At 62.3% G+C, this 25,039-nt stretch overlaps 6 protein-coding genes across 10 annotated transcripts; 4 read left to right on the top strand and 2 right to left on the bottom strand.

Moving 5' to 3' along the window:
• The first annotated feature begins 182 nt into the window (after positions 1 to 182).
• On the top strand, positions 183 to 3,380 carry PARP3 (poly(ADP-ribose) polymerase family member 3). The gene is made up of 8 exons (XM_017819859.1): positions 183 to 518; positions 881 to 1,016; positions 1,258 to 1,484; positions 1,642 to 1,788; positions 1,940 to 2,017; positions 2,259 to 2,436; positions 2,666 to 2,812; positions 2,928 to 3,380. Exons 1-8 carry the CDS (start codon positions 351 to 353, stop codon positions 3,095 to 3,097), a joined length of 1,251 nt encoding a protein of 416 aa, XP_017675348.1. The 5' UTR covers positions 183 to 350; the 3' UTR covers positions 3,098 to 3,380.
• A 550-nt stretch (positions 3,381 to 3,930) lies between these two features.
• Positions 3,931 to 7,031, top strand: LOC108499806 (probable G-protein coupled receptor). Its single transcript, XM_017820027.1, is given in 3 exon segments — positions 3,931 to 4,103; positions 4,443 to 4,538; positions 4,540 to 7,031. Coding segments are annotated over 2 exon segments (1,296 nt in total). The 5' UTR covers positions 3,931 to 4,103; positions 4,443 to 4,491; the 3' UTR covers positions 5,789 to 7,031.
• Positions 7,032 to 7,039: 8 nt separating this feature from the next.
• PCBP4 (poly(rC) binding protein 4) lies at positions 7,040 to 13,194 on the bottom strand. 2 transcript variants are annotated; one of them, XM_017820029.1, is made up of 13 exons: positions 13,068 to 13,194; positions 11,470 to 11,585; positions 11,156 to 11,179; positions 11,046 to 11,078; positions 10,673 to 10,789; positions 10,459 to 10,587; positions 10,079 to 10,207; positions 9,755 to 9,829; positions 9,555 to 9,599; positions 9,300 to 9,375; positions 8,849 to 8,901; positions 8,257 to 8,426; positions 7,040 to 7,949 (listed from the first exon to the last, which is right to left on the bottom strand). In XM_017820029.1, the coding sequence occupies exons 2-13, from the start codon at positions 11,563 to 11,565 to the stop codon at positions 7,634 to 7,636; spliced, it is 1,263 nt and encodes a 420-aa protein (XP_017675518.1). In that variant the 5' UTR covers positions 11,566 to 11,585; positions 13,068 to 13,194; the 3' UTR covers positions 7,040 to 7,633. The 2 variants fall into 2 exon arrangements, with proteins under 2 accessions (XP_017675518.1, XP_017675519.1); XM_017820030.1 differs by lacking the exon at positions 13,068 to 13,194 and adding an exon at positions 12,129 to 12,180.
• A 1,196-nt stretch (positions 13,195 to 14,390) lies between these two features.
• Positions 14,391 to 15,983, bottom strand: ABHD14B (abhydrolase domain containing 14B). The gene is made up of 4 exons (XM_017820036.1): positions 15,880 to 15,983; positions 15,470 to 15,679; positions 15,059 to 15,300; positions 14,391 to 14,738 (listed from the first exon to the last, which is right to left on the bottom strand). Exons 2-4 carry the CDS (start codon positions 15,675 to 15,677, stop codon positions 14,556 to 14,558), a joined length of 633 nt encoding a protein of 210 aa, XP_017675525.1. The 5' UTR covers positions 15,678 to 15,679; positions 15,880 to 15,983; the 3' UTR covers positions 14,391 to 14,555.
• A 628-nt stretch (positions 15,984 to 16,611) lies between these two features.
• Positions 16,612 to 18,302, top strand: ABHD14A (abhydrolase domain containing 14A). The gene is made up of 4 exons (XM_017820035.1): positions 16,612 to 16,938; positions 17,028 to 17,143; positions 17,460 to 17,695; positions 17,923 to 18,302. The coding sequence occupies exons 1-4, from the start codon at positions 16,715 to 16,717 to the stop codon at positions 18,103 to 18,105; spliced, it is 759 nt and encodes a 252-aa protein (XP_017675524.1). The 5' UTR covers positions 16,612 to 16,714; the 3' UTR covers positions 18,106 to 18,302.
• A 178-nt stretch (positions 18,303 to 18,480) lies between these two features.
• Positions 18,481 to 24,340, top strand: LOC108499808 (aminoacylase-1-like). Of its 4 annotated transcripts, none has more exons than XM_017820031.1 (15): positions 18,481 to 18,525; positions 19,744 to 19,876; positions 20,505 to 20,569; positions 21,124 to 21,228; positions 21,343 to 21,437; positions 21,628 to 21,704; positions 21,953 to 22,042; positions 22,265 to 22,321; positions 22,431 to 22,504; positions 22,608 to 22,657; positions 22,838 to 22,982; positions 23,066 to 23,134; positions 23,229 to 23,308; positions 23,588 to 23,648; positions 23,774 to 24,340. In XM_017820031.1, the coding sequence occupies exons 2-15, from the start codon at positions 19,768 to 19,770 to the stop codon at positions 23,936 to 23,938; spliced, it is 1,242 nt and encodes a 413-aa protein (XP_017675520.1). In that variant the 5' UTR covers positions 18,481 to 18,525; positions 19,744 to 19,767; the 3' UTR covers positions 23,939 to 24,340. The 4 variants fall into 4 exon arrangements, with proteins under 4 accessions (XP_017675520.1, XP_017675523.1, XP_017675521.1 ...); XM_017820032.1 differs by having other exon boundaries at positions 18,511 to 18,591; XM_017820033.1 differs by lacking the exon at positions 18,481 to 18,525 and adding an exon at positions 18,556 to 18,634.
• The last annotated feature ends 699 nt before the right edge of the window (positions 24,341 to 25,039 follow it).

Here is a 25,039-nt window from a genome sequence, read left to right as displayed (position 1 = left end):
GGTCCCCATCCCTTTTTCCTGGTCCCAAAGCAAGCAACAACGTGTCCTGTTATAGCCCTTTGCTTGGGGGGCTTCAAGGACTTTCCCACCCACGACATGGTGAGCCTGGCTGGGGCACATGGCACCTGTCACTGCAGTGAATGTGAATGTGACATTACAACAAGGAGTCCTGGGGTCTCTTCCCGTGCTGGTGGCTCAGCACGTTCCTACTCTCTGCCCACCAGCCCTGCCATTGCAGCCCCCCTGAACCCTGCCTGCTCCCTCCAGCACGAGGCTGATGGGGCAGGGATGTAGGAGAGGTCCTGAGCACTGTTATCTGCTGTCAGGGGGAGGTGGGCCAGTCCAAGCTCATGCCCTGTGCCTCCTTGGAGGCTGCCAAGAAGGACTTTGAGAAGAAGTTTCGGGAGAAGACCGGGAACAGCTGGGCCTCAAAGGAAAACTTCGTTGCCCAGCCGGGGAAGTACACACTCATCGAGGTGCAGCCAGGGGCTGGGCAGGAGGTGGAGGTTGCGCTCAAGGTGAGTACAGTGGGCAGCTGGGGTGTCACCACAGTGGGATAGTCCTCATATCCCCCTCCTGGGCTACTGGACAACCATACAGGTATCCTACAGGACATCCAAGGGGGTCACCAGGATGTGGTGGGTTCTGAGGAGGGTCAGGGTGTGTGCTGAAACAGCCTGCAGGCAGAGATTTGGGGCTAATGAGTTGAAATGGAGTGGGAGGGCATCTTGAATGAGAACCATGGGCTTCTGGGTGGAATCAGTCATGGCAAATGGAGGCAGCACCTGCCTATTGCTTTGCTGCCCAGGGGCTGGGCTCTCCCCATCAGGCAGCTCCCACAGCCTCTCAGAGGCTCACAGGTGATGCTGGGGATCTGCAGGTGGATGATGTGGATGGGAATAAGATCTGCAAGCAGCGGGTGCTGCCCTGCACCTTGGACAAGGACACACAGGAGCTGGTGTCCCTCATCTTCAGCAGTGACATGTTCCGGGACGCCATGCAGACCATGAATATTGGTAGGAGGTGATGGATGGCATGTGCTGGGTCTGGGGGCTTCAGCTGGGGTGTGCAGGTGGAGGGGTGAGTGGGGCAGAGGTGCTGATGGATTTTAGAGTATCCCCTCTGCCATCCCGGCACCTGGTGGGACTGTGGATACCCTGTGCCGAGTGCCTGCATGTGCCCGTGGTGATGCTTGGAGGCTCTTGTGAGGCAAGTGGGGTGGATGGGGTCACCTGTGCCCTCCCCAACACCCTCCAGACGTGAAGAAGATGCCGCTGGGGAAGCTGAGCAAGCAGCAGATCGCGAGGGGCTTTGAGGCACTGGAGGAGCTGGAGGCAGCGCTGCAGGAGCAGCCCCCCCAGGCCTCTCGCCTGGAGGAGCTCTCCTCTCGCTTCTACACCATCGTCCCCCACAACTTTGGGCGGGCACGGCCACCCCCCATCAACTCCCCTGACCTGCTCCGTGCCAAGAAGGACATGCTGTTGGTGAGATGCCAGGGCACGTGGTGGTTGGCATCCCTCCCCAAGGAGGGCTCCTGCATGTGGGGCAGGGAGCTGCTGGCAGGAGTTTGGGTTTGCCCTGGTCCCCCCGGCACGGTGCCCGGCACTGGTGGTGAGGATGTCTCTGGTCTGTCCCTTTCAGAAGCTGGGTCTCAAGGAGGTGGGACCGAGCCTGGAGGCACAGAAAGTGAAGGAGGAGGAGAAAGAAGTCCCGCATCCGCTGGATCAGGATTATGCCCTGCTCTGCTGCCAGCTCTCCCTGCTGGACTCAGCTTCTCGGGAATATCAGGTGCTCCTTGTGCCAGAGTGTCTCATAATGGGGAGCACCTGTGCCAGGCCTGTGGGCACACCAAAAGGTCCCCACTGTCCCAGGGGCACCCTGGGCATTGCTGGGATGGCTGCCTGTGGTGATATTGCTTTCCTGCCTCCCTCCCTGGCAGCTGATCCAAAACTACGTGACACAGACTGGGCACAACCTCCACATCCTCAACATCTGGCAGGTGGCCCGAGCTGGTGAGGTGAGGTGGAGATGATTTGCCCCATCTTACAGTGTGGAAGCCCTGGTTGCACCCCAGGATTGTGTTAGGGCTCTGGGCTTCTTCACCCAGCAGGGGCTTCAGCCCAGCTGGCCAGGGTTGCCCGCTCTCCTGCCCCCCCATCTGGGCTCTGGGGTAGGGCTGCGGGAGTGGGTAGCAGCCCTCCATGCCTGGGCATCCACATCTCCCTCTGTGGACAGCCCTTAGCTGTGCATCTCTCCAGGATGAACGCTTCAAAGCCCACGACCTCCTGGAGCACCGGCGCCTGCTTTGGCACGGCACCAACGTGGCAGTGGTGGCGGCCATCCTGAAGAGCGGGCTGCGCATCATGCCACACTCAGGAGGGCGTGTGGGCAAGGGCATCTACTTTGCCTCTGAGAACAGCAAATCAGCCTGCTACGGTGAGGGTCCTGGGACGAGCAAGGCTGCTTGGGATGCCCGCAGGGTCAATGTGAGCCCGGCTGCCTTCGCATGACCCCTGCCAGGCAGCTGTGGGCTGGCAGGCATGTGGACATGCCAAGCCCCTTCCCTGCATGGCAACTGGTCTTTCTGTCCCAGCATGGTCTGGGCACAACGAGATGGGAACACCAAGAGTGGTGTTATTATCTGCATCCCTTTCTCCCATGTCAGTGGGCTGCACATCCAAGAATGTTGGCATCATGTTCCTGACGGAGGTGGCCCTGGGCAAGCCCTACCGCATCACCCGTGATGACCCCTCGCTGTGTCAGCCACCTGCTGGCTATGACAGTGTCCTGGCCTGTGGCCAGACAGAGCCAGGTGAGTCTGGGGCAGGAGGGGTATGGGATTTGTGGGGTAGGAGTGAGCACAGGGCAGGGGGGAGGGAGGCAAGGTCTCAGGCTTGACGTGTTGATGGGGGTGACTTCTGGCCCAGACCCTGCACAGGATGAGGAGGTGCTGCTGGATGGCAAGAAGGTGCTGGTGTGCCAAGGCAAGCCCATCCCCATGCCTGCCTACAAGAAATCCTCCTTCAGACAGAGCGAGTACCTCATCTACCAGGAAAGCCAGTGCCGGATCCGCTACCTTGTCCAGCTCCGCTTCTGAGGGTGCCCAGGAATCCTGTGGCCCTGGCCCAGCACCAGCTGGTGATGCCCACCAGCCCAGAGGATAGTGATCTGTACTCTGGCCACCTCACCTGGGGCTTGGCAAGGAACAGGCTGGTGTGGGGACAGAGCTTGCTTTGAGGCGAATAAAAGCACCATGCCTTGTACCGAACAGTGCTCGTGCTTTCCTGCCCTCGGCAAGGTGCATGTGGTGTAGGGAAGGGTGGAGGTGGGTCCCTGAAGGGGTGGCAGCGGGTGACTCTGGAGGGGCTACAGCCTTCAGAGATAAAATCTGGTGGCTTTGCGAGCCAGCTGCCCTTTGTCACTTTAGCAAGGCACACAGCTCATGCCCATCACCGTGGCATCACAGCTATAAAGGATGAGCAAGATCTGCTTCCCTGCCTGGGCATGGAGGAACATCCTGAGGGTGAGTGCCTGCCCTGACTCTAGTGCCATTCTTGGTGCCGTGCCTGCTGCCCTGCCCCAGCCTGGCAGCCATGCCAAACCCCTTGCCGTGCTCACTTGTGCCTGAGAAGGACAACTCCCAGCTGTGTTACACCGATGCCCCATGAGCATCCATGTGCCAGTGGAGAGGAGTTACTGCAGACCTGCCTGTGGCTCTGACCCTCAAGCCCTGGTGACCCAGAGGCTGAGCTGTTCTTGTGGAAGGACCAGGCTTGGTGCAGCGGGTGGCCATTCTGAGGGGGGCAGGTCTCGGGGACTCAGGTTCCCCCCTTCCCGAGCCCCTGCCGGCTGCTAGGACCCAGCAGCTGTCCCCGTGGGACTGCCACGAGTGCAGGCAGCGCAGGCAGCGCCGGGAGTGACAGCTGGTGCCATCCGCAGCTGGCGGGCTGCGGGCAAACAGGATGACGAGCGGGTGACGGGAGCAGGGAAGGGGGAGTGTGGTCTCACACAGGGCCCACAGCCCCTGTTCTGCTGCGGGAACGACACCGGCAAGAGGGACCCTGGCAAGGAGAGGAGCATCACCCACCTCTCCAGGAGCAAAGGTGCGCTGAATTCCACCCACCCCAGTGTCCCCTGCGGCTGGAGCAAGAGGATTGGGGCAGGCAGGTTGTGCTGTCCCTCCCGGGGACATGATGGTGCTGTTGGGGCAGGGGGACAGGGTGTTAGCCTGGCATGGGTGCCTGCAGGTCCCAGCAGTGCTGTCTCTGGCCAGGCTGGGAACAGCCTGGGTGCCAGCTTTGGGATAGGCAGGGTGCTGTGATCTCACTGGCTATCTCTCCTTCCTCCAGCACCTTGGAAGTGTACTGGTTGTCTTTATGTTTCTCTGTGGCTCTTCTTCATTTTGTTTTTTCTGCTTCACACCCCACTCCCATTCCGAACAGGCAAGGAGAAGATAAAGGCCATGGTTGTGGTGGGGTTTCCCTCTATGGGATGCAGGAGAAGAACCCTTGCTGCCCAGGCACCGGAGCTGCTGGCTTAGCCCTTGAGGGGGATGGCGAGCCGAACAGGGCCAAACACCACGGACAGCCTAGAGCTGCTCTCCGTCCCCGAGTACTCCATTGCCCAGGAGGTGGTGGGCCTTTTCTGCATGATCCTGCTCACCCTCACTGCCCTGGTGGCCAACACCGTGGTATTGGTCGTCATTCTGAAAACCCCCCTTTTCAGGAAGTTCATCTTCGTCTGCCACCTCTGTGTGGTCGATCTCCTCTCTGCCATTTTCCTCATGCCCCTGGGAATCATCTCCAGCTCCTCCTGCTTCAACAGGGTGATTTACAGCATTGCCGAGTGCAAGGCCTTGATATTCCTGAATATCTGTTTCATCAGTGCTTCCATTCTCACCATTGCCATCATCAGTGTGGAGAGGTACTACTACATCGTCCACCCCCTGAGGTATGAGGTCAAGATGACCATCAGGTTGGCGGTGGCTGGAGTGATCTTCATTTGGGTCAAGTCTGCTCTCATCACTATCTTGGCACTGGCGGCGTGGCCTCAAGGCAACGGGGCCACCAGCGCCAGCCGCTGCACAGTCTACTGGAGCCCTGGGGCCCACAAGAAGGTTTTCGTGATCCTCTTCAGCATCACCTGCTTTTTTCTGCCCACCATCATCATCCTTGCTGTCTACAGCAGCATCTACCGTGTGGCCCGAACTGTGTCCCTACAGCAGGCGCCAGTGCCAGTGCCAGCACAGGCAGTTGCACCCAGACACCGATGCGACTCCATCGCCAGCCAAGTGACCATCATCATTGCCAGGATCCTGCCGCTGCCCAAGCTGATCCCAGATCGCCTTTTGGGAAGTAACAAGGCCATCCTCACCTTGGTCCTCATTGTGGGACAGTTCTTGTGCTGCTGGCTGCCCTTCTTTGCTTTCCACTTGCACTCCTCCGTCACTGTTGGCACTTTGGGTGGTGGGCATGGGGAGATGGTGGTCACCTGGATTGCCTACTCCTCCTTTGCCATCAATCCCTTCTTCTATGGGCTGCTGAACCGCCAGATCCGTGAAGAGCTGGCCCGGCTCCGGCGCAGCTGTCTCAACCGGCCGCTGGCTCAGGAGCTCTGTCTTTCCATCTCAGAGGCTTCTGTCCAGGAAAACTTCTTGCAGTTCCTCCAGAGAGCAACTTGCACGCTGGAGACCCACACCAGCTGCATCAGCCCCAGCCCTCGGAACAGGCTGGACCAGACCACAACAGGCTTCCCCCTCCCAGGTCAAGTTCCTGAGCAGAGCAGCTGAGAAGCAGGAGGCTCTGTCCCACTGTGCTGGGCAGGAAACCTACCTGGGACCCACCAGACTTGCTTGGACACAGCCTCTTGGATTTGGAGGAGTCCTTGTTTGGGTTTTGCCTCTCTCTGAGCTTATGGTGGAAGATGGTTTCTCTGCTGGGGGAAGGCAGCAGATCTGGTGAAGCCCCAGGTCTCTTCTGCAGGCTGGCTCCACCAGCACAGCCCAGTTGCATGGATGGGCTCTCCTCAGGATGCCAAGGGGCTCCTGAGCAGGGGCAGGGGTCACCTCTATCTCCATGACCCTGCTGGAACCACTTATGGCCAACAGGGAGGGCAGATGTCCCTTGCACTCACTCTACCCGGGAGCAATGTCCCAGCTAACACCACTAACACCAGTAACAGCAGGGCCCCGGGCACTCCACTGAGCCTGGATGGCAGACATGGAAACCTCCATCCTTGGCTGTTAAACCCAAAACTAATGTCTGTGTGGAGGAGCTCCTGCTCCCTGTGGTACTGATCAGGGGCACACACCCATGGGGCTGACTCTGGCCATGTCACTGTTTGTCCTGCTGGCATGGCAGCACACAGTGCCCGTGGCCATGCCTGGTTGTGCCCTCTGTCCCCCCTGCCTGCCAGGGGCCACTCCTCTGGGGGGGAACTGGCTGCTTGAGGGTCTGTGCCAGGCTGTTTATGGACACAGCTGTCCAGCTGAAGCCCAGCCACGTGCCAGCTGAACTGGGCTGCTGGCCAGGTGGGGGGACATGGTGACACAGGGTGATGGAGGTGGCTGTGTGGGGTGGTCCCAGGCGGCAGCAGCCAGAGAGGATCAGAAGCTGCTGTTCCCCTTCGGTCTCATTGCTTCTGCAGGACCTCCCATGGGGTCGTCAGTGCCAGAAAGGGGACTGGACCCTTTTGGGGGATGCTGCAGGGGTACATCAACCTCAGCCCACCCACAAAGGTTCCAGGAATGGTGTTGGCATGGTGGGTTGGATACGTCCTTACCCCAGTAATAACTGGGGGCCTGAGGGAGAACTGCCCCATGGCCTCTCAAACTGCCCCATGGCAGGGAGGGGGCTCCAGGAAGACCCCCAGAGAGATGAGGCTGAAGACCAGCCCCCTCCCCGCCCCAGACACAGGGATGCCCCTCCAGCCACCACCCCATGTCCCTAGGAGCTGGGGCTGCTCCTGCTGTGGGAGAAGTCTCCACCCAGGGTGGGGGATATTATTATTATTATTTTCTTGTAAATTTTATCTTTTTATTAAACCATTGATAAGTTACAAAGGAGGAAAAAATATACTTATATATACAGCATTTCCAAGCCAGCAGGGACTGGCTCTTGGATGGGGTTGCTGGGAGGCGACTGCCCCAGGGTGGCCCTGGGAGGGCCCCCCACCAGAGCCAAGGGAAGAGGGACTCCTGCAGAGGCCAGGCAGTCCCTCATCCAGTGGGACCTGACTTTTGGGCGTCAGACAAGACTGTGGCAGCAGCAGGATGGCAGGGTAGGCAGGGGGAGGAGCAGGAGGCAGGGGTCCCATGCTGGCACAGGGCACTGGGAGAAGGGACCCTAGGTCAGCAGGAACAGCCCCCCCACCCAATACCAGGACATGTGGTCTCTGTGCAGGAAAATCAGGGGGGGGGCACAGTGCTGCTGGGACTGGCAGCAGGCAATGAAGCAGCCCCTTCCTCCAGCGGGCATTGCCACCAGAAAGACCCTTCCCTTCCCTGGGGTGGGGGGCAAGGAGGGCCACTCTGAGCATGGGGCACCTGGCAGGGGCTGGGGGCCAGAGTGGGTGGCAGGGAGATGTCTCTGGTACCAAGTGGCACCCTGGACACCCTGGCCTGGCCCACCGAGGCTCAGTAGGGCGAGAACTTCTGCCGGTCAGCTTTCTTGGTGCCGTTGGCCGCTGAGATCTTGGTCGTGTAGGTGGCGGTGCCGCCGTTGGGACCCGCCACAGAGGACGGGGACAGTGCCAGGAAGGACACCGGCTTCAGGCCGATGAAGTTGGAGAGGGAGATGGCGTAGGGGGTGCCCAGCAGGGCTGGAGGGGCCGGTGCAACGGCGGGAAGCGCTGTGCCAGAGCCTGGGGCGAGAGGCTGGGAGAAACCCATGCCGAGGTCCATGGAGCCAGGGCCCGGTGGCACCTGGGAGGTAGATTTAGCCGTCTCTAAGCTGGGGAGGCAAGCAAGAAGGATGGGATGGTGACTACCATGGTGACAGAATGAGTTTCCCAAACGCCCCAGCCCTTGTCACAGGTCTCCATGGCACATTCTGAGTAGGATTAAAACCTGGGGCTCAAACCCGGTGGGTCTCAGATCCTGCACCTACCATCTCAGGACCTCAAAGCACCACCCAGCTCATCCTTCCTGTGGATGCTGGGGTGGGGGTGCCCCCTAAAGCTGTCTTGGGGTGCTGGGGAAGTGCCACCCCTCACATGCATCCAGCATGTGTGTGTCCACCCCCCCAGGCTGGCACCTACCAGGCTGTGATGAGGTACTGAGCCAGGGTGATGCTGACGGGGGTCCCCGTGATGGTCACGTGCCGTTCACTGGAGCCCTCGGTCTGGTTCCCAATCTTGATGTGGGCGCCCGACATCTGCCTGATCTCGCTGATCTTGCTGCCGTGCCGGCCGATGATGCAGCCGATGAGCTGAAGGGGCAGGGACCAGGGTGAGCTGGGAGCAGCTGGAGCAGCCACGCCAAGCAGGGAGCTCCCAGGGGCTCACCCAGACACCTGCTATGCCTGGGAGGGTTGGGGAAACTGCAGAATGCAGTGGGAGGGCAGGGCAGGGCAGACCCTGCTTTTTGGTCTTGCTCAAGCCTCCTTTGCTGGCATTGCTGGGCTGCCACATGCCAAGGCCCTTCCTTGGCATTGGCCAAGCCCTTTTGCCCCCTCATGTGCCTCGGTTTCCCTTTTCTTCTGCCCCAGCAGCCCCCTCCTGCTCCTGAGCTCTGGCAGAGCCTGCTCTGTGAGGGGCAGAGGTTCCTGGCCCCTGCAAAGTGCCTGCAGGATGGGACACATGGGTGGGAACAGGTTCTGGTCCCTCTTGCCATCCCCAGATCAATACATACGTCGTTGGGCACCAGGAACTCCTGGGAGCTGCTCTGGGAGCTGGCATCCAGGCCTGGAGAAAGAGACAGGGATGTAAGCAATGAGGAGGTGGGTCTCCAGTAGCTCCATGCCCCCTCCTCAGACCTGTGCCAGGAGAGCTAGTGGCCCTGGGGACAAACCTGGAGGATCCCTGGGGAGAGGCAGGGAGGACAGGACACAGGCACCAGCCATAATTTGGTGCTGGTGCTCTCCCATTGCAGGGTTCGGGGGTACTGGTGGGTCCAGGGACCCCAGGAAATCAACAAAGGGTTGTGCTGGGGGAGTGGGTAGCCATGCCAGGGGGGACAGGACTGGAGAGGTTGCAGGGGTTGGGGACGTCCTCCTCAGGGTCAGGTGTTTGGGTGTGCCAGGAGGGGCACCCCACACCCCCAGCCTTGGGGCAGACATGGGAGATGTCCCCTGGTAGCTCACCTGGCATCATGGCAGGTGTATGGCCCAGGGGGGCAAAGGGGAGCGTGTGCCCTGACAGCTGCTGCAGCTTTGTCACCTGCCCAGGCAGTGGGAGGAGGAGGAAAGAGGCATTAGTGGTGATGGCAGAGTCCCCTGTGCCCCTGCTGGGGCTGAACATTGGCACCCAGCACCTTCCAGGACAGGAATCCTCAGCAGCACCTGTCCTGGCGGGCATGGACCCAGTGCCCACAGAAGCTGCCACAGGGACAGACTCACCTCTGCAGGAGAGACCCCACTGTACTGGCCTTGCATGGAGAAGCCCTGAGGAGGAGAAAATAGGGTATCAGTTGGGAGCCAGGTGGGGACCACTGCCTCAGCCCCCCACCCCCAGGGCAGAGAGGCCACCATGAGCCCACCAGAGTTGCCTCTTGCTGGCTGAAGCTGCTCTGTGCCCCAGGGGGGCTGTGCCCTCTTACCTGGTTGGCAGAGAGCAGGATGGTGCCCAGGGAGAGGCCAGGGTGGTAGGGTATGGTGGCCCCCTTCGGAGGTGACTGGAGACAGAAGGAAGGAGGTGGAGAGGATGAGAGATGAGGCTGAATGACCCCTACAGCCCCATGGACCCTCTGCTCCCTCATGTCCCCAGCAAGCTGGGCACAGCCCTCAGCACCACTGAGGTAGGGTGCTCCTATAGGCTTCCACGCAGGGGGACCATGGTGTTTGGGTCCAGGCGGGCACAGCAAGCCTTGGGGAGGGGGAGGTGGGTAGCACATGCCCCTGGGCTGGGCATGGGGCTTGGGTACCTCCAGGATGACGGCGCAGATCTGCCTCACGCACTGGATGATGGTGTCTGGCACTCCCGAGACAGTGACGGCCCGTTCCGTGGAGTTGGGCAGCAGGTCGCCAGCCACCTGCACCTGTGCCCCCGTGCTCTGGGGGGAGCAAAGGGAGATGCTGGTATCCCTCAGCCACCCCCTGCAAGGGCTCAGCACCTCACACCTCCCCTGTCCCCCTCCTGAGCTCCCAGGGACCATTGCGGGACCTACAGGGTGATGCTCTCTGCCCCCGCATCACCTGCATCACTTCCCACAGCCCCTGCGGGACTGTGGCAGCTCCCACACTGAGGGCTCTGTGCTCCCTGGGGGAAAAGAGGATCCTGCGCCCAGGGCATCCTCAGCCTCACCTCCCGGATCTCCCGGATCTTAGATCCTGCCTTGCCGATGAGGGAGCCGCACTGGCTGGCTGGGATGACAAGGCGCAGGGTCACCGGTGCTCTGCCTGCTGCCACTCCATCGCTCCCTACTCCCAGGTCCTGTGAGGGAAGGGGGATTCAGCATCAGACTCCCAGGATCCCACAGGTGTGGGGGCACCTAGCAGGGTATGGGAGGGCTGCCTACCTCCTCCAGCTTGAAGGCGATCATGGACACGGCTCGGAAGACGGCATCAGTGGAGCCGGTGATGGTGGTGATGCGCTCGGGGCAGGACCCCTCTGAGATGGTGATGCGTGCGCTGCTCTGGGGACAGTGTCACACCTCGTTAGGGATGTCACAGACCCTGTGCTCCATGACTTCTCCCAGGGATAGGTTATCGGGAGAGATTGATGCCTTCAGATCTGAGCTTCCCCCCTCCCACCTGCCCCAGGCAGCCTTCCCTGCAGTACCACTGTGTTTCCCCTGGATCCCCTTGGGTTTTGGGGCCCAGGCATATGGGAGCCACCAGGCGCAGGCAACACAGGCATCAGGATCTGGCAGTCCCCCAGCATGCCCTTACCTGCTCTCGTATCCTCTTAACAGTCTCTCCTTTCTGCAGGGAGAGGAACAGGGCAGGTGTCAGGTCCAGGGGAGCCCAGGGCTGCCGGTGCCCTGGACCCCAAATCTTACCTTGCCAATGATGCTGCCGATCTCCTGCAAAGCCAGAGACAAGAGTGGCCCCATCAGCAGGCAGCTCCCTGCCTGCTGAATCCCTCCTCTGCCCACAGCTTGGCACACCTGCAATGGGCAGGCCCTGCCCCGGGGCCACTGGGACACTGAGTGGCTTAACTGGTGACACTGGGGCATGGGAACCCCTCCCTGGCTTAGGATGGGCAAAGACATCCTTCTAGGAATGCTGTTGCCAGGGGAAATTGGAGCTCCAGCATGGTCCCTCAGCCCAGGCATTGCTGACCTCCTGGAAGTGCTGAGCCCCCTGCCATTACCTTGCCATGCATGAGCATGCGGAGGGTCAGGGTGATGCTGAGCTCCGTCTCCTCAGGGCTGCCGCCCACGCCGCTGACTCCATCCGGCGATGCCATGGTGGGGGGGCGAGCTGAGCCTGCGGGCACGGCAGCCTTCAGAAAGGGGGCAGGCACCAACTAACCCCCTGCTCCCAGATCTGCAGCTTGAAAATCCTATGGCTGGGAAATGGGGAAACTGAGGCAGGGGCAACACTGTGCCCTCCCCTGGCAGAGGAGGTTTGCATGGCCCCATGGTACCCCATGGGTGCCCTGCACTCCTGCCTGACACTCCCCCAAAGGCCCGCTGCTATGTGTCTGCCAGAGCTGCCTTCAGCCTGTCCTGCAAATAGCCAGGAACTGGATGGACTGAGGGGAAGGGGAAAGGTGTGGGGAATGTGGCAGCCAGGCAGTTTGCAGACACTTGCTGGGGTGAGGGGAGCAGAGGTGACCTGGGTGGTCTTGCAGGCTGTGTGAGCCTCCCTCTTCCTCCTCCTCCCTTCCTTCTGCCCATGCGCAAAGTCCCAGGGGAAACGGAGGCAAAGCTCCTTGATGGAGATTGCCAGTCTGATATGAACCATGGCGTGACGCCTGATGTTGCTGCACCCTGTTTTCCCCCAGAGCACCCCAGGGCCCTCCCAGACCCTGTGCCTGGGGGCCGGGGGCGGGCAGGGCCCCTGGGAGGCGGACAATCGCCGTGTGTCCAGGGCCGGGTGGGCGGTTGCGGCACCGCTGGCTCCCGGCAAGCCGAGCGATGCCAAGCGGCTTTGAAACAAAGCACCCGTGTTGGGGCTGGGGCCGTGTCTTCGGGCATGGCGGGCGGGGGGGGCAGCTATTTTAGGTGCTGGCAGGACTCGTCACCGCTATGGCACATCTCCTGCATCAGGGTAACGGGGGGCAGGGAGGGGGCAGGTTGGTCCCCTGTGCACCCCGTAAGTGCTTATGGCTCGCACCCCCGGGGTTGTTTAACGCCCCATCTTCACCTGCCTGTTCCTGTGGGCTGGAGAAAGGGGGAAAGACTGAGGAAGGAGAATATTCCTGTTCCCGATGGGGGGGAGCCTGAAGTAGGGTGGAGGGGGTGGGACGTGCCCTTCTATAACTCCCTGCCCGCAGCATCCGGAGCTGTGTGCGGTGCCGGCAGGGACGCGCAGCCCGCCAGGGTCCCCCGTCCCCCCGGGGATGAACGGCAGCGGGAACCCGCCGGGGACAAAAGACCCTGCGGGGCAGAGAATGACGAGGCTGGCAGTGGGACAAGGGGGAGGCAGCAGGGCCACGGTGTGTTCCCCCACTGCCACAGGCTATGTCGGGGGGTCTGCGGGCAGGGCGTGCTCACCTCCAGGTGAGCAAGGCTGGCAGGGACGCCAAAGGCCCCGGTGATGGGCACAGGCCACCTGCCATGGCTGGCATTGGGACAGCCACGAAGCTGGGCACCGCCCGTCCTTCGGGGCACCTCTGGGTGGCAAAGGGAGGTGTCGGGGGACAGGAGGAAGCCCCCACCCCGTCCCAGGGCGTCGCTGTCTCCGCTCACCCTCCCGGCCGCCCCAAGCCCCCCGGTCCCCGCGGGAGCGGGGCCTGGCGGGTACCTTTCCGTGCGCCTCGTCCCTCCGCCGCCGGCCGCCCCGCTCAGTGCCACATTGTCCCCGGCGGCGCCCAGTGACACCCGGGGCAGGAACAATGAGCCGCTTGACAGGCCAGGGCCAGGCTGGCAGCCCCGGCCCCCACCCCGGTCCACGCCGGGGCCCCCCTCGCTCTTCCCCTCTCCCACATCCCTCCCTCCGGGATCCTATTACAGCGGATAAGAGACACTAAAAGGAACAATGCACCCTGGGTAAGGCCATCTGCCACCGCTGGGGACATTCCTGGCCCCCCCTCCCGGTCCCCCCTCCCTTGGCTCACACATCACCCCTCTTTGTAATTGCGTGGTTTTTTTCCTGGAAGCTGATCAGCTGGCAGGGCTCAAGGGCTCAAGGACACCGGAGCGGGCAGGGATGGGGCAGCTGGCATCCCAGGGCCCATTGGCACTCCAGGCTGCTGCTGGGAGGGAGTGCCTGGAGGGCTGTGGGGCAGGAGGCACTCCTGTATGGGGAGGGCCAGGGCTGTAACAGGGGACCTGAACCAGGTATGGGGTCAGGGATGCTCCAGACAGGGGTCCTGCCATATCACCAGGGCAGGCACCAGCTCCTGCATCCTTGGCACTGCCTTGTGGCCCCCACACAAGCATCCTGCACCCACATAAAAGTGCCCCCCCCTCTGTTACCTCCCCCACTAAATCCTCCTGGGCCCTGGCGTAAGCAGCTAAAGCCCAGGCAGGCTTGTGGAAGGGGGGGCATTGGGGGGGGCACCCTGCTGCTGGCTCCATCTGTGCCCCTGAGTGCCCTGTGCAGCAGCACTAAAGAGGAAGGAGGCAGGTGGCAGGCAGGGGTCTTGTCCCCCTATCTGTCAGGCCTCCCCACCCACCCCCTCATCTGTTCATGGCAGCCACTCCTTGGGTAAATCTGCCCCCACCTCCTTGGGGCGCTGGGCTGGCAGTTCCCTTTTAAGCCCCTGTGGATTACCCTGGACTTGGGTGCATGCTAGGAGAGGTGGGAGGAGGAAGAGGAAGCAAGAAGGCTGGGGACACAGCTGTCACTACCTTGGGGAACCTACCTGTCCCTGAACGCAGCCCCAGGGCTCCCTGGGCACCCTCTGAGGCTCATGGGAGTCCTGCCAGAAGTGGTGGGTGGGCTCCAGTGAGGCTGGCACTTGCCAATCCACAGGGCAATGATCCCCAACTGTACCATCCCTCGGTGGCTGCACCTTTCCTGCTATCACCCCCCAAACTTGCACAGGACAGCAGCCACAGAGGTGGGGACTGGGGAAGGAGGTGGGAAGGGTGGAAAGAAGCAGGATGAAGGTGGCAGGAAAGCAGTGGCAGAGCTTGGGGTTTTATTTGGTCCCAAGGGAGGTGGGTGATGGTGTAGGTCAGTGTGGTGTGGGTGCCAGGCAAGCGGCTGAGCTGGCACGAGGGTGCATGTGCAGGCAGAGGGATGGGTGGGCTGGTCACATCCTCCTGCCTCATGGTCCCATCCTGCTCACACCAGCTGCTGCAGGAAGGCCAGGAGTCCACGGTGCCACTCATTGGGCTTGTCCAGGTAGCAGGGGTGTCCAGCACCCTGCAGCATCAGCACCTGATGCTCAGGGAGGTGCCGCAGGTTGTTCAGGCTGGTCTCCCCCAGCTCCACGTCCTGGTCCCCATACACGATCAGCGTGGGGGTCTGCAGAGGGGGAATGCAGAGGGGCAGCCTGTGAGTGGGATCCAGGCACCCAGGCACTTGTTCCTCCTGGCCAGGAAGACCCTAGAGGGGATACACTTGCCCTTCTATCCCACTCATCAGGACAAGAGGCTCACACTCCTGGGTCTCTTTCCCTTCTGCTATCCCACATCACATTCCTTCATCATGATGTTCTCCTTTTCTAGTGGCAACAGAGTTTCTGGCCTGTTTAGTCTTTCCCCGCTCAACCCCAGTGCCAAGGTCCCCTTTTCACCATCCCCTCCCAGTTCCCTGACCTCCCCCAGTGCCCCTCCAGGCCGTACTTTGATCTGGGCATACTGCTCCGCCGTGAATTTGTCAGTGCAGATGGGTGCCACAGGTACATATGCCTTGACCAGCTGGCTGTGCTCTAGGAGGAAGGGCAGGGAGTACATGCCGCTGAGCGATGGGCTGATCACCACAGCTGGACCAAGGCACAGAGCCTCCGAAACCGCCTTCAGGAATTCTGCCGGCGCTGGCTGGCCCACGGGTGCTGGGGCCACGGCATCCTTGGAGCGCCCCAGTCCTGAGCCACAGGAGACACAAGTGGCCCTGTCAGGCTCCCTACTGCCTCAGTGAGCAGGAGAAGCTGGCACAGCACAGCTGGATGCGGGGGTTGCCATCCTGGCACCACAAACCCAGTGGGCGCATCGGCCCCACCTGGCTCCAGGGCTGTGGTCACCATCACACCTTACCCGGCAGGTCGATGGCCACGGCTCGGTAGCCGTTTTCGGCCAGTGCGGCGAGCGTCCCCACCTGCAGCCAGGTGTCAGAGGAGAAGCGGATGCCGTGCAGCAGCAGCACCGTCAGCCTCGGCGCCGCCTGGGCGGGCTCAGCCTGGCGGTAGAACAGGGTCTGTCCTTGCACGGTGACGGTGCTCTCAGTGAGCCGTGGGGTGGCCATGCCTGGGGGTTGGGGGGCTGTTAGTGCGGGCGAGTGGTGGGAATGGGAGGGGTGACGTGCCTTGTGCCGCCGTCGAGGCACGGGTGGCCACGGGGGGGTCACACCGGCATCATCCTCACTGCGGGGACACCGGCGGGGCCGCTGATGTGCCAGGCGGGCTCACGGAGCCGCCCCTGCCTCAGTTTCCCCGTCCGGCCCTTACCTGCTGCTCCGTGCCCGGGGCCGGCCGCCGCTCGCCTCCTCCCGACCCCCCGCCGCACCACCGGGCCGGGAGAGCCGCGTCCCGGGGCCAAAGGCCTGCGGGGCGGGGAAGAGGCGAGCGGCGGCACCGCCTCATGGAGCGCAAGGTCCGGGGCGGCCCCGGGAACGGCTGCGGCCCCGCCGGGCCGGGCTGAGCGGAGCCGAGCCGAGCTTTGCCGAGCTCAACACGAGCCGAGCCGAGCTCCAACCGAGCTTTGCCGAGCTCAACCCGAGCCCTGCCGAGCTCAGCTGAGTCCTACCCGAGCTCTACCGCGCCAGGCCGAGCCCAACCCGAGCTTTGCCGAGCTCAACCCGAGCCCTGCCGAGCGCAGCTGAGCCTAACCCGAGCTTTGCCGAGCTCTGTCCGAGTCCAACCCAAGCACAGCTGAGCCCAACCCGAGTTTTGCCGAGCCGGACCGAGCCCTTGACGAACTGAGCTGAGTCCAGCCGATCTCAGCTGAGCCCCTGCCGAGCCCCACCAAGCCCCACCAAGCCTCTCCGGCCCAGCCGATCCCCCGGCCGTTCTGTCCCGAGAGCTCTGCCGCGGCCCGGCGGGGCAGTGCCGGGGGTCGAGGGGTCGGGGCCGTGCCGGGCAGTGCCCCGCTCCCCGCGCCCGGAGCCTGCAGTGCCGCGCGGTGCCGCCGGGCGGAGCCCGTGGGCGCGGCGGCGCCGGGCGGGGCGGGCCGGGCCGGAGCTGAGCGGAGCAGCGGGGACCGGGACCTGCTCCCCGCCCGCAGCAGTGGGGTTGGGGGCCCGCAGCCCCGCGCTGCCGCTCTCCTTTTCCAGCGGGAGCGGAGATGCTGCTGGCCCGCAGCCGCCTGGCGCTGCTGCTCCTCGGGGCGCTCCTCACCTTCCTCCTGTACCTCCTCCTCCCGGCCGCCCGGCACGGGCAGCGCTCCCGGCCTGACGAGGGGAAGCGGGGCCGGCGGGCGGCCAACGGCACGGCGAGGACGGGGATGGCTGCGGGAGAGCCCCCCGTCTTCTACAGGGAGGTTCCCGCAGGAACTGCCGGCCCCGGGAGGTGGGTCAGCCCAGCCTCGGGTCTGTCATCACCAGCTGCAGGCATGGCATCGTCCCTGAACCCTTTCCCGCCTGTCTTCCCCCACGCAGGCCTGATGTCCTGTTCCTGCACGGCCAGGCGTTCACCTCCAAGACGTGGGAGGCCTTGGGCACACTGGCGCTGCTTGCTGGAGAAGGCTACCGTGCAGTTGCAATAGATCTGCCCGGTAGGACCATGGCACTGTGTTTAGTTGATCCCTCTGGGCAGCTCCAGGCCCTGGCCTCAGCTGGGCTCTGGAGCTCTTTGGAGAGAGGGCTCTGGATAGCTAGACACGATCCCTGGGGCAGTGTGCCTGGGATTTGGCTCTGCCCTGGGGCGTTGGTCTCCATCACGTGGTGAGGCTGGTGTGAGGCTTGGGCTGTACAGCCACTAGGGCTTGATCAGGTGCCCATTTTTTGCCAAGCCATTGAACTTGGTGGGGAGAGAGCAGTGGAGACTGCACAATGCCCCCTGCCCACCCTGCACCCTCTTCCCCATGCCAGGCTATGGGGATTCGCCCCCAGTGGAGATGGTAGTGACAGCACAGGGCAGAGTGGCTTTCCTGGACCATGTTCTCCAGGAGCTGGGCATGCGGAGGCCCGTTCTTGTGAGCCCCTCCATGAGTGGCCGCTTTTCCCTGCCCTTCCTGCTGGAGCATGGGGACTGGCTGTCCGGCTTCGTGCCCATTGCGCCCGTGGGCACCAAGGACTACACTGCTGAGCAGTACCGGCGGGTCCAGGTGAGCTGTGTCATTGGGCTCCTTGGGGGGCTCCCCTGGGTGCTGCTGAGCCTCTGGCTGTAGGGGTGAGTGAGGGGGACCTGTGCCCCCCCGCTCATGGGGGAGCTGGCACCTACCTCCCCTTGGCTTTGCAGCCCCTTGGTGATGCTTGGAGGTGGGCACAGCCCAGGGGAAGTGCAGTGGCCATTTACCCCTCTGACGACAGTTCTGCTTTTCTCTCTCCCAAGACGCCCACCCTGATCCTGTACGGTGACCGCGACACAGGCCTGGCTCCCCAGGCCCTGCAGAACCTCCAGCACCTCCCCGAGCACCATGTAGTCATCCTGCCTGGTGCTGGCCATGCCTGCTACCTGGACAAGCCTGAGGACTTCCACCGGGCTCTGCTGGGCTTCCTGCGCCAGCTGAAGTGATCACTGCCTCCTCCCTGCCGAGCAGAGGACGGGGGCTGGGGCATCCGAGGGACTGGGAGGCACACACAGCTGGTTTGAGGGGTGCTGCTCCCTGTTGGGGTGTCCCCAGGGTGGCAGGGGTGGGGACTCGAGGTGTCCCTCGCTGGCAGGACAGAGTGTCGCCTGTCACGAGGCCAATAAACTGATGCTGCTCTGTTTTCTGCGTGTGTCCCCAAGCGCCGCGGGGCTCCCCGGGTTCCAGCCCCATCTCTCTAGCGTGGGGCAGGAGGGTGCCCTGCGCGCTTTGCCTGTACCCCGCCCCTTGCCTGCCCGTCCTGCGCCCCCGCTCCTCCCCTGCCCGCCCCCTGCCCGCTGCCGCCGGCGGGGCGGAGCGGAGCGGGCGGAGCGGGGCCGGGCAGCGCCGGCGGCAGCAGCGCGGAGGTAGGGCCGGGGCGGCGGGAGGCCGAGGAGCGGGGTCGGGCAGCAGGAGCGCCCGGCAGCCCGCGGGTGGGTGCCCCGGTGCCTTCGCCCCCTTCAAGCCCGCGCCACGGTACCCTGCAACCCCCCCTTGCACCCCTCCGCTACGCCCCTGCACCCGCTTACCACGGTGTTGTGCACCCCTCTGCCTTCTTGCCCGTGCTGCCCCTGCACCCCTAACCATGGTGCTCTGCACCTCCTTGCACCCCTAACCATGATACCCTGCCCTCTGCTTCACTCCCCAGCCCCCTTAACCACACTATCCCTGCATCCCTACCCACGGGACCCTGCACTCCCCACAACTCTTAACCATGATGTCCCTGCATCCCAACTGCAGTACCCCTGCACCCCACTGTGCCTCCTTCCTGCACCCCAGCCATGATATCCCTATACCTCACCTGTGCCCCTTTGCATCCCCAGCCACAGTACCTCCACCCCTAACCAGGGTCTCACTGCAGCTCTCATAGCCTCTCTGCACCCCCTGCTTCCACCCCCCCATGTTCCCCTTCACGCCTCCTACTGTATCCCTGTGTGCCCCTAAGCAGCCCACATCCTCCTGCTCCTCCAGCCACCCAGCACTTTTCAAACAGCTCCCCCAGCAGCCTGTCACCCCAGGCATGTGGGCCCCTAGTCCTTCTGTCCTCTGCAAGCACTCAATCCCACTTCACCACTCCCATTTCCTTGCACCCCCAGCGCCTTTCCTTCCAGTTCTCCTGCACCCTCTAAGCAGCCAGTGTCCCCCTTTCCTTACCTGCACCTCCTTACACCAGCATCCTGTCTGCACTCCTCAGCATCCCTGGCTACCCCAAACTACCGTGTGCCCCTGCCCTACACACACTTCTTCCCCCCATAACCCCCTTCCCCACCTGGTTGCCCCCTTTTCCTCTCAGCTAGCCCTTTCCTGGATCTCCCCCAAGGCCTGGCCATCACAGGCTGCCCTGGCACTGTGTTTGTGGCAGGAAGATGTGCTTTGGGGGAAGAATGACAGGACAGTTTGGGGGGCACAATCCATCCTGCCCTGTGGCTGAAGTGGGGGGGATTTCTCCCATGTTGGCAGTGTCCCAGGACTCACACGGGGCAGACCTTTGCCCCGTCTCACTTCAGTTTCTGTGACAACCGAGCTTGCCGGCGGACTTTGGAGGGGCCGGTGGGTGATTAACCATCTTGCCACTCTTCCCCCAGAGCTTTGCAGCCCCGGTCCCAGATATGGCACCTGGGAAGCCCGGGAAGAGCACAGGGGCCTCGGAGAACTCCTCGGTTACGCTTTTCCGGGAGTACCTGAGGATTGACACTGTCCACCCCAAACCTGACTATGGTGAGGATGGGGGAACAGGACAGGGAGCCACGTGGGGATCTGCCAATGCGGCTTTGCAGCTCTGGTCTTTGGACCCAAGTGTCCAAGTCCTGTGCCGGTGCTGTTTTGATCATCGTGTTAAGGAGCAAACTCCTTTGTGTCTTATCTTTGCTCGTGCCTTTGGTTGGGGCAGGGATGTCCCAGGTGCACCCAGAGCTGCTGTTTTCACCCTCCAGCCCTGTGCCCCTTGCTCCCCCTTTCCATGCTGCCCTGGCTCTGGAATGGATGAACTCCTTCCATGCAGATCTCCTTCTGTTAGCATTTGTGTCCTCCCACTTAGGCACATTGAGATTTTTTTATTGGTGAGGATCTCACAAAACTCCAATGGAGGACCATTCCCCCTGAACTCACCCCCTTCAATTTTTATTTTTTCATATTCCCCAAGTCCTCATCCCAAAGGGATGGTAATGAGCTGCTTCTGTCCCTGTTCCTGGCCACCTCTTGTGCCCAGGACCTCCATCACCTGCCCTCTCTGGTCACCTCTTTCCTTGTCCTTAGGAACCCCACAGAGCCTTGGGGACCCTGGGGGGTTGCAGTGAGAGGGGAGAGAGACCCCGATGTAACTCCAGGCATCCCCGCTCTTCCCTAGATGCGGCTGTCCGATTTCTGGAGCGTGTTGGCACCGACCTGGGCTTGGCCTGCCAAAAAGTGGAGGTGAGCAAGGCGAGGAGCCGCCTCCAGTCCATCTGTCCAACCATCCATCCACCTGTGCCCAGGTCCTTAGTGACTGGGCTGTTCCCTTGCCTGCACACCGGAGCTGGGCAGGAGTGAATCCCCTCTGCCTGTAATCCTCGGCTGACCTAAGCCCTTCCTTAAGCCAGTATTCCGGCTGCTCCCTGCTGACCTTTGCAGCTGCCTGTGCTATGATTAGCTGGGGACCTGGCAGGGTCACGTTGGCTGGGGCTGTCCTTCCTGCTGGGCACCGGCTGTCCCAGGGGATTCCCGGGCACCAGGGGAAGATCCTGGGTTTGTCTTCCTTCCTTGGAAGTGTAGCCCGGTCTGGCACCTGCAGCCAGACTCTGTCTGGCTGTGGGGAGTGCAGGCATGTCTGCTTCTGCTGCCTGCCTTCTCCCAGCAGAGAAAGGGGTGACCTGCCAGGTGGCATCCAGAAATTTTTCCCAAGCTGATGCTTTTTGGCTCCAGTCCACCACTCCCAGCACCTCTGTCCCCATCCTGGACCCTGGTGACACCCTACCTTCGCTCCACAGGTGTGCCAGGGCCATGTGGTGCTGATCCTGACCTGGCAGGGCACGAATCCCCGCCTGCGCTCCATCCTCCTCAACTCCCACACCGATGTCGTGCCCGTCTTTGAGGTGCTGGGACAGGGCGAGGGATGGGACGGGCATGGTGGAGAGGATTGGGTGGCAGGAGGATGGGAGCTGGGGCCTGCTGTGCCCCTCTACTATGCTGGCCACTCTCCCCCACAGGAGCACTGGACTTACCCACCCTTCGAGGCTGTTAAGGACTCGCAAGGCAACATCTATGCCCGAGGTGCCCAGGATATGAAGTGTGTCTCCATCCAGTGAGTGGAGGGCTCTGTGCCTGCTGGGTGGGCACGGTGCTGGTGGTGCCTCTGAGTGATGCAGGACAGGATGCAGCCATCCCCAGGGTTGCTGGGTCTGAGGGTGCCACCTCTTGACCCACCCTGAGGTGGCTCAGAGCACACAAGCCCCTCTCCTCCATGATGACCAGACACTACTTTCCCCCTGCAGGTACCTTGAGGCCATCCGGAGGCTGAAGGCAGAGGGAAAGTCTTTTGCCCGCACCATACACCTCACCTTTGTGCCTGGTGAGTCCCCAGGCTGTCCCCTCTCAGGGGCACAGAAGGGGCGGGCAGCTGGCTGATGCTCTGGAGTCCCCCATGGCATGGCAGCTGCCAGGCTGTCCATATTTTGAGCTCTAGCTCAAGGCTGGAGAGGTTTCCATGTCCAAGGATAGATATCTGATGGCACCCAGGCTGGCATGGAAGGAGGATCAGGAGGTGGTGGGCTGGGGGATGCCCCAGTTCCCTCCTCCATGCCACGCTCTCCCCTGCAGATGAGGAGGTGGGTGGACACAAGGGCATGGAGATGTTCGTGCAGCGCCCCGAGTTCAAAGCGCTCAACGTGGGCTTTGCCATGGATGAGGGTGAGTGGTGGTAGGGCTGGCACAGGCATGTGTCTCCTCCTGGCACACACCCTGGCATTACCCTCAGGCATTGGCACCCAGCACACTTTCAGGCACCCCCTTGGGGAATCCTTCTCCTGGACAGTGACCCACACGGTGCCAGCCTGGAGGGGAAGTGCTGCCAGGGCAGAGCAGAGGGGGGTATGTTATGGCACACTGACTCCCTGTCTGTGCCTACCACAGGCCTGGCCAGCCCATCTGACACCTTCAGTGTCTTCTATGGCGAGAAGAGCCCATGGTGTGAGTACCTGCATGCCCACTACCCCATCCCTGGCTCTGCTGGGTGCTGGGGCACTGGTGCTATCCCAAGCTTGCTGCACAACATTTCCCTCTATCCCCACTGCTGCAGGGATAAAGGTGAAGTGCATGGGTAGCCCCGGACATGGGTCCCGCTTCATCAGCAACACGGCGGCCGAGAAGATGGTAAGAGAGGGGGTACACCATGTGCAACCCCCGTGCCTGCCCTGTGCCTACCCAGGCACCTGCCCACAGGGCTGATCCTCACCTGCTGCCCTTCTCTCCCTAGCAAAAAGTCATCAACTCCTTCCTGGCCTTCAGGGAGAGCGAGAAGCAGAGGTAGGAGACAGGCAGTGGTATGGTTGTAGCTTCAGTTTGGTCCATGAAGGGGGTCCTTGGGATCCCAAGTCAGGCTCTGATCCAGTGCTGCCACCCTGTGCCTCACTTTCCCCATTCGGGATGGGGGGGCACTTGTCCTCTCCAAGTGGCACAGAGTGACTCTCCCTTGCATCCCACGAGGCTCAAGACTGACTCAAGCCTGACCCTGGGGGATGTCACCTCGCTCAACATGACCATGCTGGAGGGGGGTGTCTCCTTCAACGTGGTGCCCTCAGAGATGGCTGCCAGCTTTGACATCCGCATCCCACCCACTGTGGACCTAAAGGTGGGCGCCACACTAGCCCCACCAAGGAGGGGAGCAGGACTGGGGATACCCTGCTCACACTCCTCTTCTGGTCTCCGCCTCAGGCCTTCGAGGAGCAGGTGGCCAAGTGGTGCCGTGGTGCTGGGGATGGTGTCACTTATGAGTTTCACCAGGTGAGGGGTCTCAGCCACCCAGGCACGTTGCACCCATCCCTCCCCTGCCAAGTGCCCACCCGCTTGCCCCTCACCTGCCCTCTCCCTCCATCAGAAATGCATGGACCAACACATAACCTCCACTGACGAGTCGGACCCATGGTGGAAGGCCTTCAGTGGGGTCTGTAGGGACATGTGAGTAGTGTCCCCAGGAAGAGCAGGATCATCATGGTGGGGACATTCTCTGGTGGGAGCCAGGTGGTCCCCAGGTGGGGTTATGGCAGTGGTTGGGATAGGGTGCTCTGTGCTGTGCCAAAGCATCTCCCTTGTGTCTCACCCTCCAAAGGAATGGGGTTGACTGTCCTGCAGGGCTGAGGGACCTTCCTGTCACAGTCTCTTTGCCCACTGGGTGTCAGGGGGACAGGGGACCTGGCTGCCCTCGTGCCCATGCTGACACAGGGTCTCACTTGTCAGGAAACTGCAGCTCAAGCTTGAGATCTTCCCGGCTGCCACCGACAGCCGCTACATCCGAGCGGTGAGTGCGATGCCCACCTGCCCGTGGGTCCCCCATCTGGGGTAAGACCTGCAGCCCCAAGCAGGAACCTTGTCCAGGTGGAGGGGGGGCAGCTCCGACCTCACCTCGTGCTTCCCCACCTCCAGGCAGGACACCCGGCTATCGGCTTCTCGCCCATGAACCGCACGCCAGTGCTGCTCCACGACCACAACGAGTTCCTCAACGAGCAAGTCTTCCTGCGGGGCATCGAGATCTACGCCCGCCTCCTGAGTGCCCTTGCCTCGGTGCCCCCGCTGCCTGCCGAGGGCTGAGTGCCCGGGCAGGGGCAGGACGTGGGGTGCCATGCAAAGCTTTAAAAACGGGGCAGGGGGTGGGCACAGTGGATATCTGCCAGTGTACTGGGGATGCAGATGGCATAGTGCCATGTTGGCTGTGTTCAGGGCTGGCCTGCTGGTGATGCCCGAGGGGTTGTGTCCCCCTTGCCCACGTGCCAGCAGAGCCTTGTGTCCAGGTGCCTCCAGCCTTTTCTGGTGTTGGCAGTGCCTCCTGCTGTCCCTGTTCCACCTCTGGCTGGAGGGGCTGGGTGGTGAGGGGCTGGCCAGTCGCCTGCTCTGCCTGCCCACACCTTGTCCTGCCTCCCTGCCTGCTTGCCAGGGAAGCTGGGGCCAAATGCCACCTGTCCTTCCTGTGCAGGTCAATAAATCTTGGTAAGCACAGCCAGGAGCGGGCTGGTCTGTCTGTCTGTCCATGGTGCTGCCCATGGAGTCTCACCCAGGCACCACAGATTTCCTTGCTCAGTGGGGCCAGCTGGGGTGCTCCTGTTCCCCTGGGTTCATTGGGCTGGGGGACAGCAGTGCAGGCAGGATCCTGCCTGGGCAGGCTGTGGGGCCTCTGCTCCCAGTCAGCCTCAGGGGACTGGTGCTGGGCTTCATCCTGCTCCTTCCCTCCCTCCCTCCATCAGCTCCTGCTGCCGTAAGCCCTCGGGTCCAGGCAGGCAGTGTTCGGGTCTGGGCAGGCACCTCAGCTTATCTGCCAGAGCTGCCACTGGCTGCATCTCCTCCTTGCTCGTTCCCAGCCCCACGCAGCTCTGCAGCACCCAGGGGTGCCGGATCTGTCCCAGCCATGCTGTTCCTTGGGGAAACTGAGGGCTCACTGAGTGAACTAGGATGGTTTTATGGTGCTTGGGGGGCTTGCAGAGGTGCTCCATTACAAAAGGATGGGGGTGAGCCAGGGCCCCCCAGCTTCCTGACCTGTGTTTTAATTAAAAAAGATGCTGGAACCCTGGGGGGGCTGGGGATAATGAGGCTGCCCAGTGGCAGGCTGGGAGAAGGGATGAGGCTGGTGGCGATGAAGCACTGAGGGAGAAGCCGCCAGCTCCTTGGCTCCTTCCCCTCCATCTAGCACAGGGGGAA

The sequence above is a fragment of the Lepidothrix coronata genome, unplaced genomic scaffold (genome assembly GCF_001604755.1).
Source record: "Lepidothrix coronata isolate B3197 unplaced genomic scaffold, Lepidothrix_coronata-1.0 Scaffold78, whole genome shotgun sequence".
NCBI classification, from domain to species: domain Eukaryota; kingdom Metazoa; phylum Chordata; class Aves; order Passeriformes; family Pipridae; genus Lepidothrix; species Lepidothrix coronata.
This window is presented reverse-complemented; position numbering and strand designations above follow the sequence as displayed.

Excerpts from the sequence above, each read along its gene's own strand:
- PARP3 (XM_017819859.1), top strand. The coding sequence starts at position 351 with ATGCCCTGTGCCTCCTTGGAGGCTGCCAAGAAGGACTTTGAGAAGAAG. Across the intron at positions 1,789-1,939 it reads CAGCTTCTCGGGAATATCAG|CTGATCCAAAACTACGTGAC; the intron begins GTGCTCCTTGTG and ends CCTCCCTGGCAG. Across the intron at positions 2,813-2,927 it reads CTGTGGCCAGACAGAGCCAG|ACCCTGCACAGGATGAGGAG; the intron begins GTGAGTCTGGGG and ends CTTCTGGCCCAG.
- PCBP4 (XM_017820029.1), bottom strand. The coding sequence starts at position 11,565 with ATGGCATCGCCGGATGGAGTCAGCGGCGTGGGCGGCAGCCCTGAGGAG. Across the intron at positions 9,600-9,754 it reads TCCTGCTCTCTGCCAACCAG|GGCTTCTCCATGCAAGGCCA; the intron begins GTAAGAGGGCAC and ends TCTCCTCCTCAG. Across the intron at positions 8,427-8,848 it reads AGTTCCTGGTGCCCAACGAC|CTCATCGGCTGCATCATCGG; the intron begins GTATGTATTGAT and ends CTGCCCCTTCAG.
- ABHD14B (XM_017820036.1), bottom strand. The coding sequence starts at position 15,677 with ATGGCCACCCCACGGCTCACTGAGAGCACCGTCACCGTGCAAGGACAG. Across the intron at positions 15,301-15,469 it reads CGTGGCCATCGACCTGCCGG|GACTGGGGCGCTCCAAGGAT; the intron begins GTAAGGTGTGAT and ends CCTGTGGCTCAG. Across the intron at positions 14,739-15,058 it reads AGCAGTATGCCCAGATCAAA|ACCCCCACGCTGATCGTGTA; the intron begins GTACGGCCTGGA and ends CCCCCTCTGCAG.
- ABHD14A (XM_017820035.1), top strand. The coding sequence starts at position 16,715 with ATGCTGCTGGCCCGCAGCCGCCTGGCGCTGCTGCTCCTCGGGGCGCTC. Across the intron at positions 16,939-17,027 it reads GGAACTGCCGGCCCCGGGAG|GCCTGATGTCCTGTTCCTGC; the intron begins GTGGGTCAGCCC and ends TCCCCCACGCAG. Across the intron at positions 17,144-17,459 it reads AGTTGCAATAGATCTGCCCG|GCTATGGGGATTCGCCCCCA; the intron begins GTAGGACCATGG and ends TCCCCATGCCAG.
- LOC108499808 (XM_017820031.1), top strand. The coding sequence starts at position 19,768 with ATGGCACCTGGGAAGCCCGGGAAGAGCACAGGGGCCTCGGAGAACTCC. Across the intron at positions 22,658-22,837 it reads AGGGAGAGCGAGAAGCAGAG|GCTCAAGACTGACTCAAGCC; the intron begins GTAGGAGACAGG and ends GCATCCCACGAG. Across the intron at positions 23,649-23,773 it reads ACAGCCGCTACATCCGAGCG|GCAGGACACCCGGCTATCGG; the intron begins GTGAGTGCGATG and ends CCCCACCTCCAG.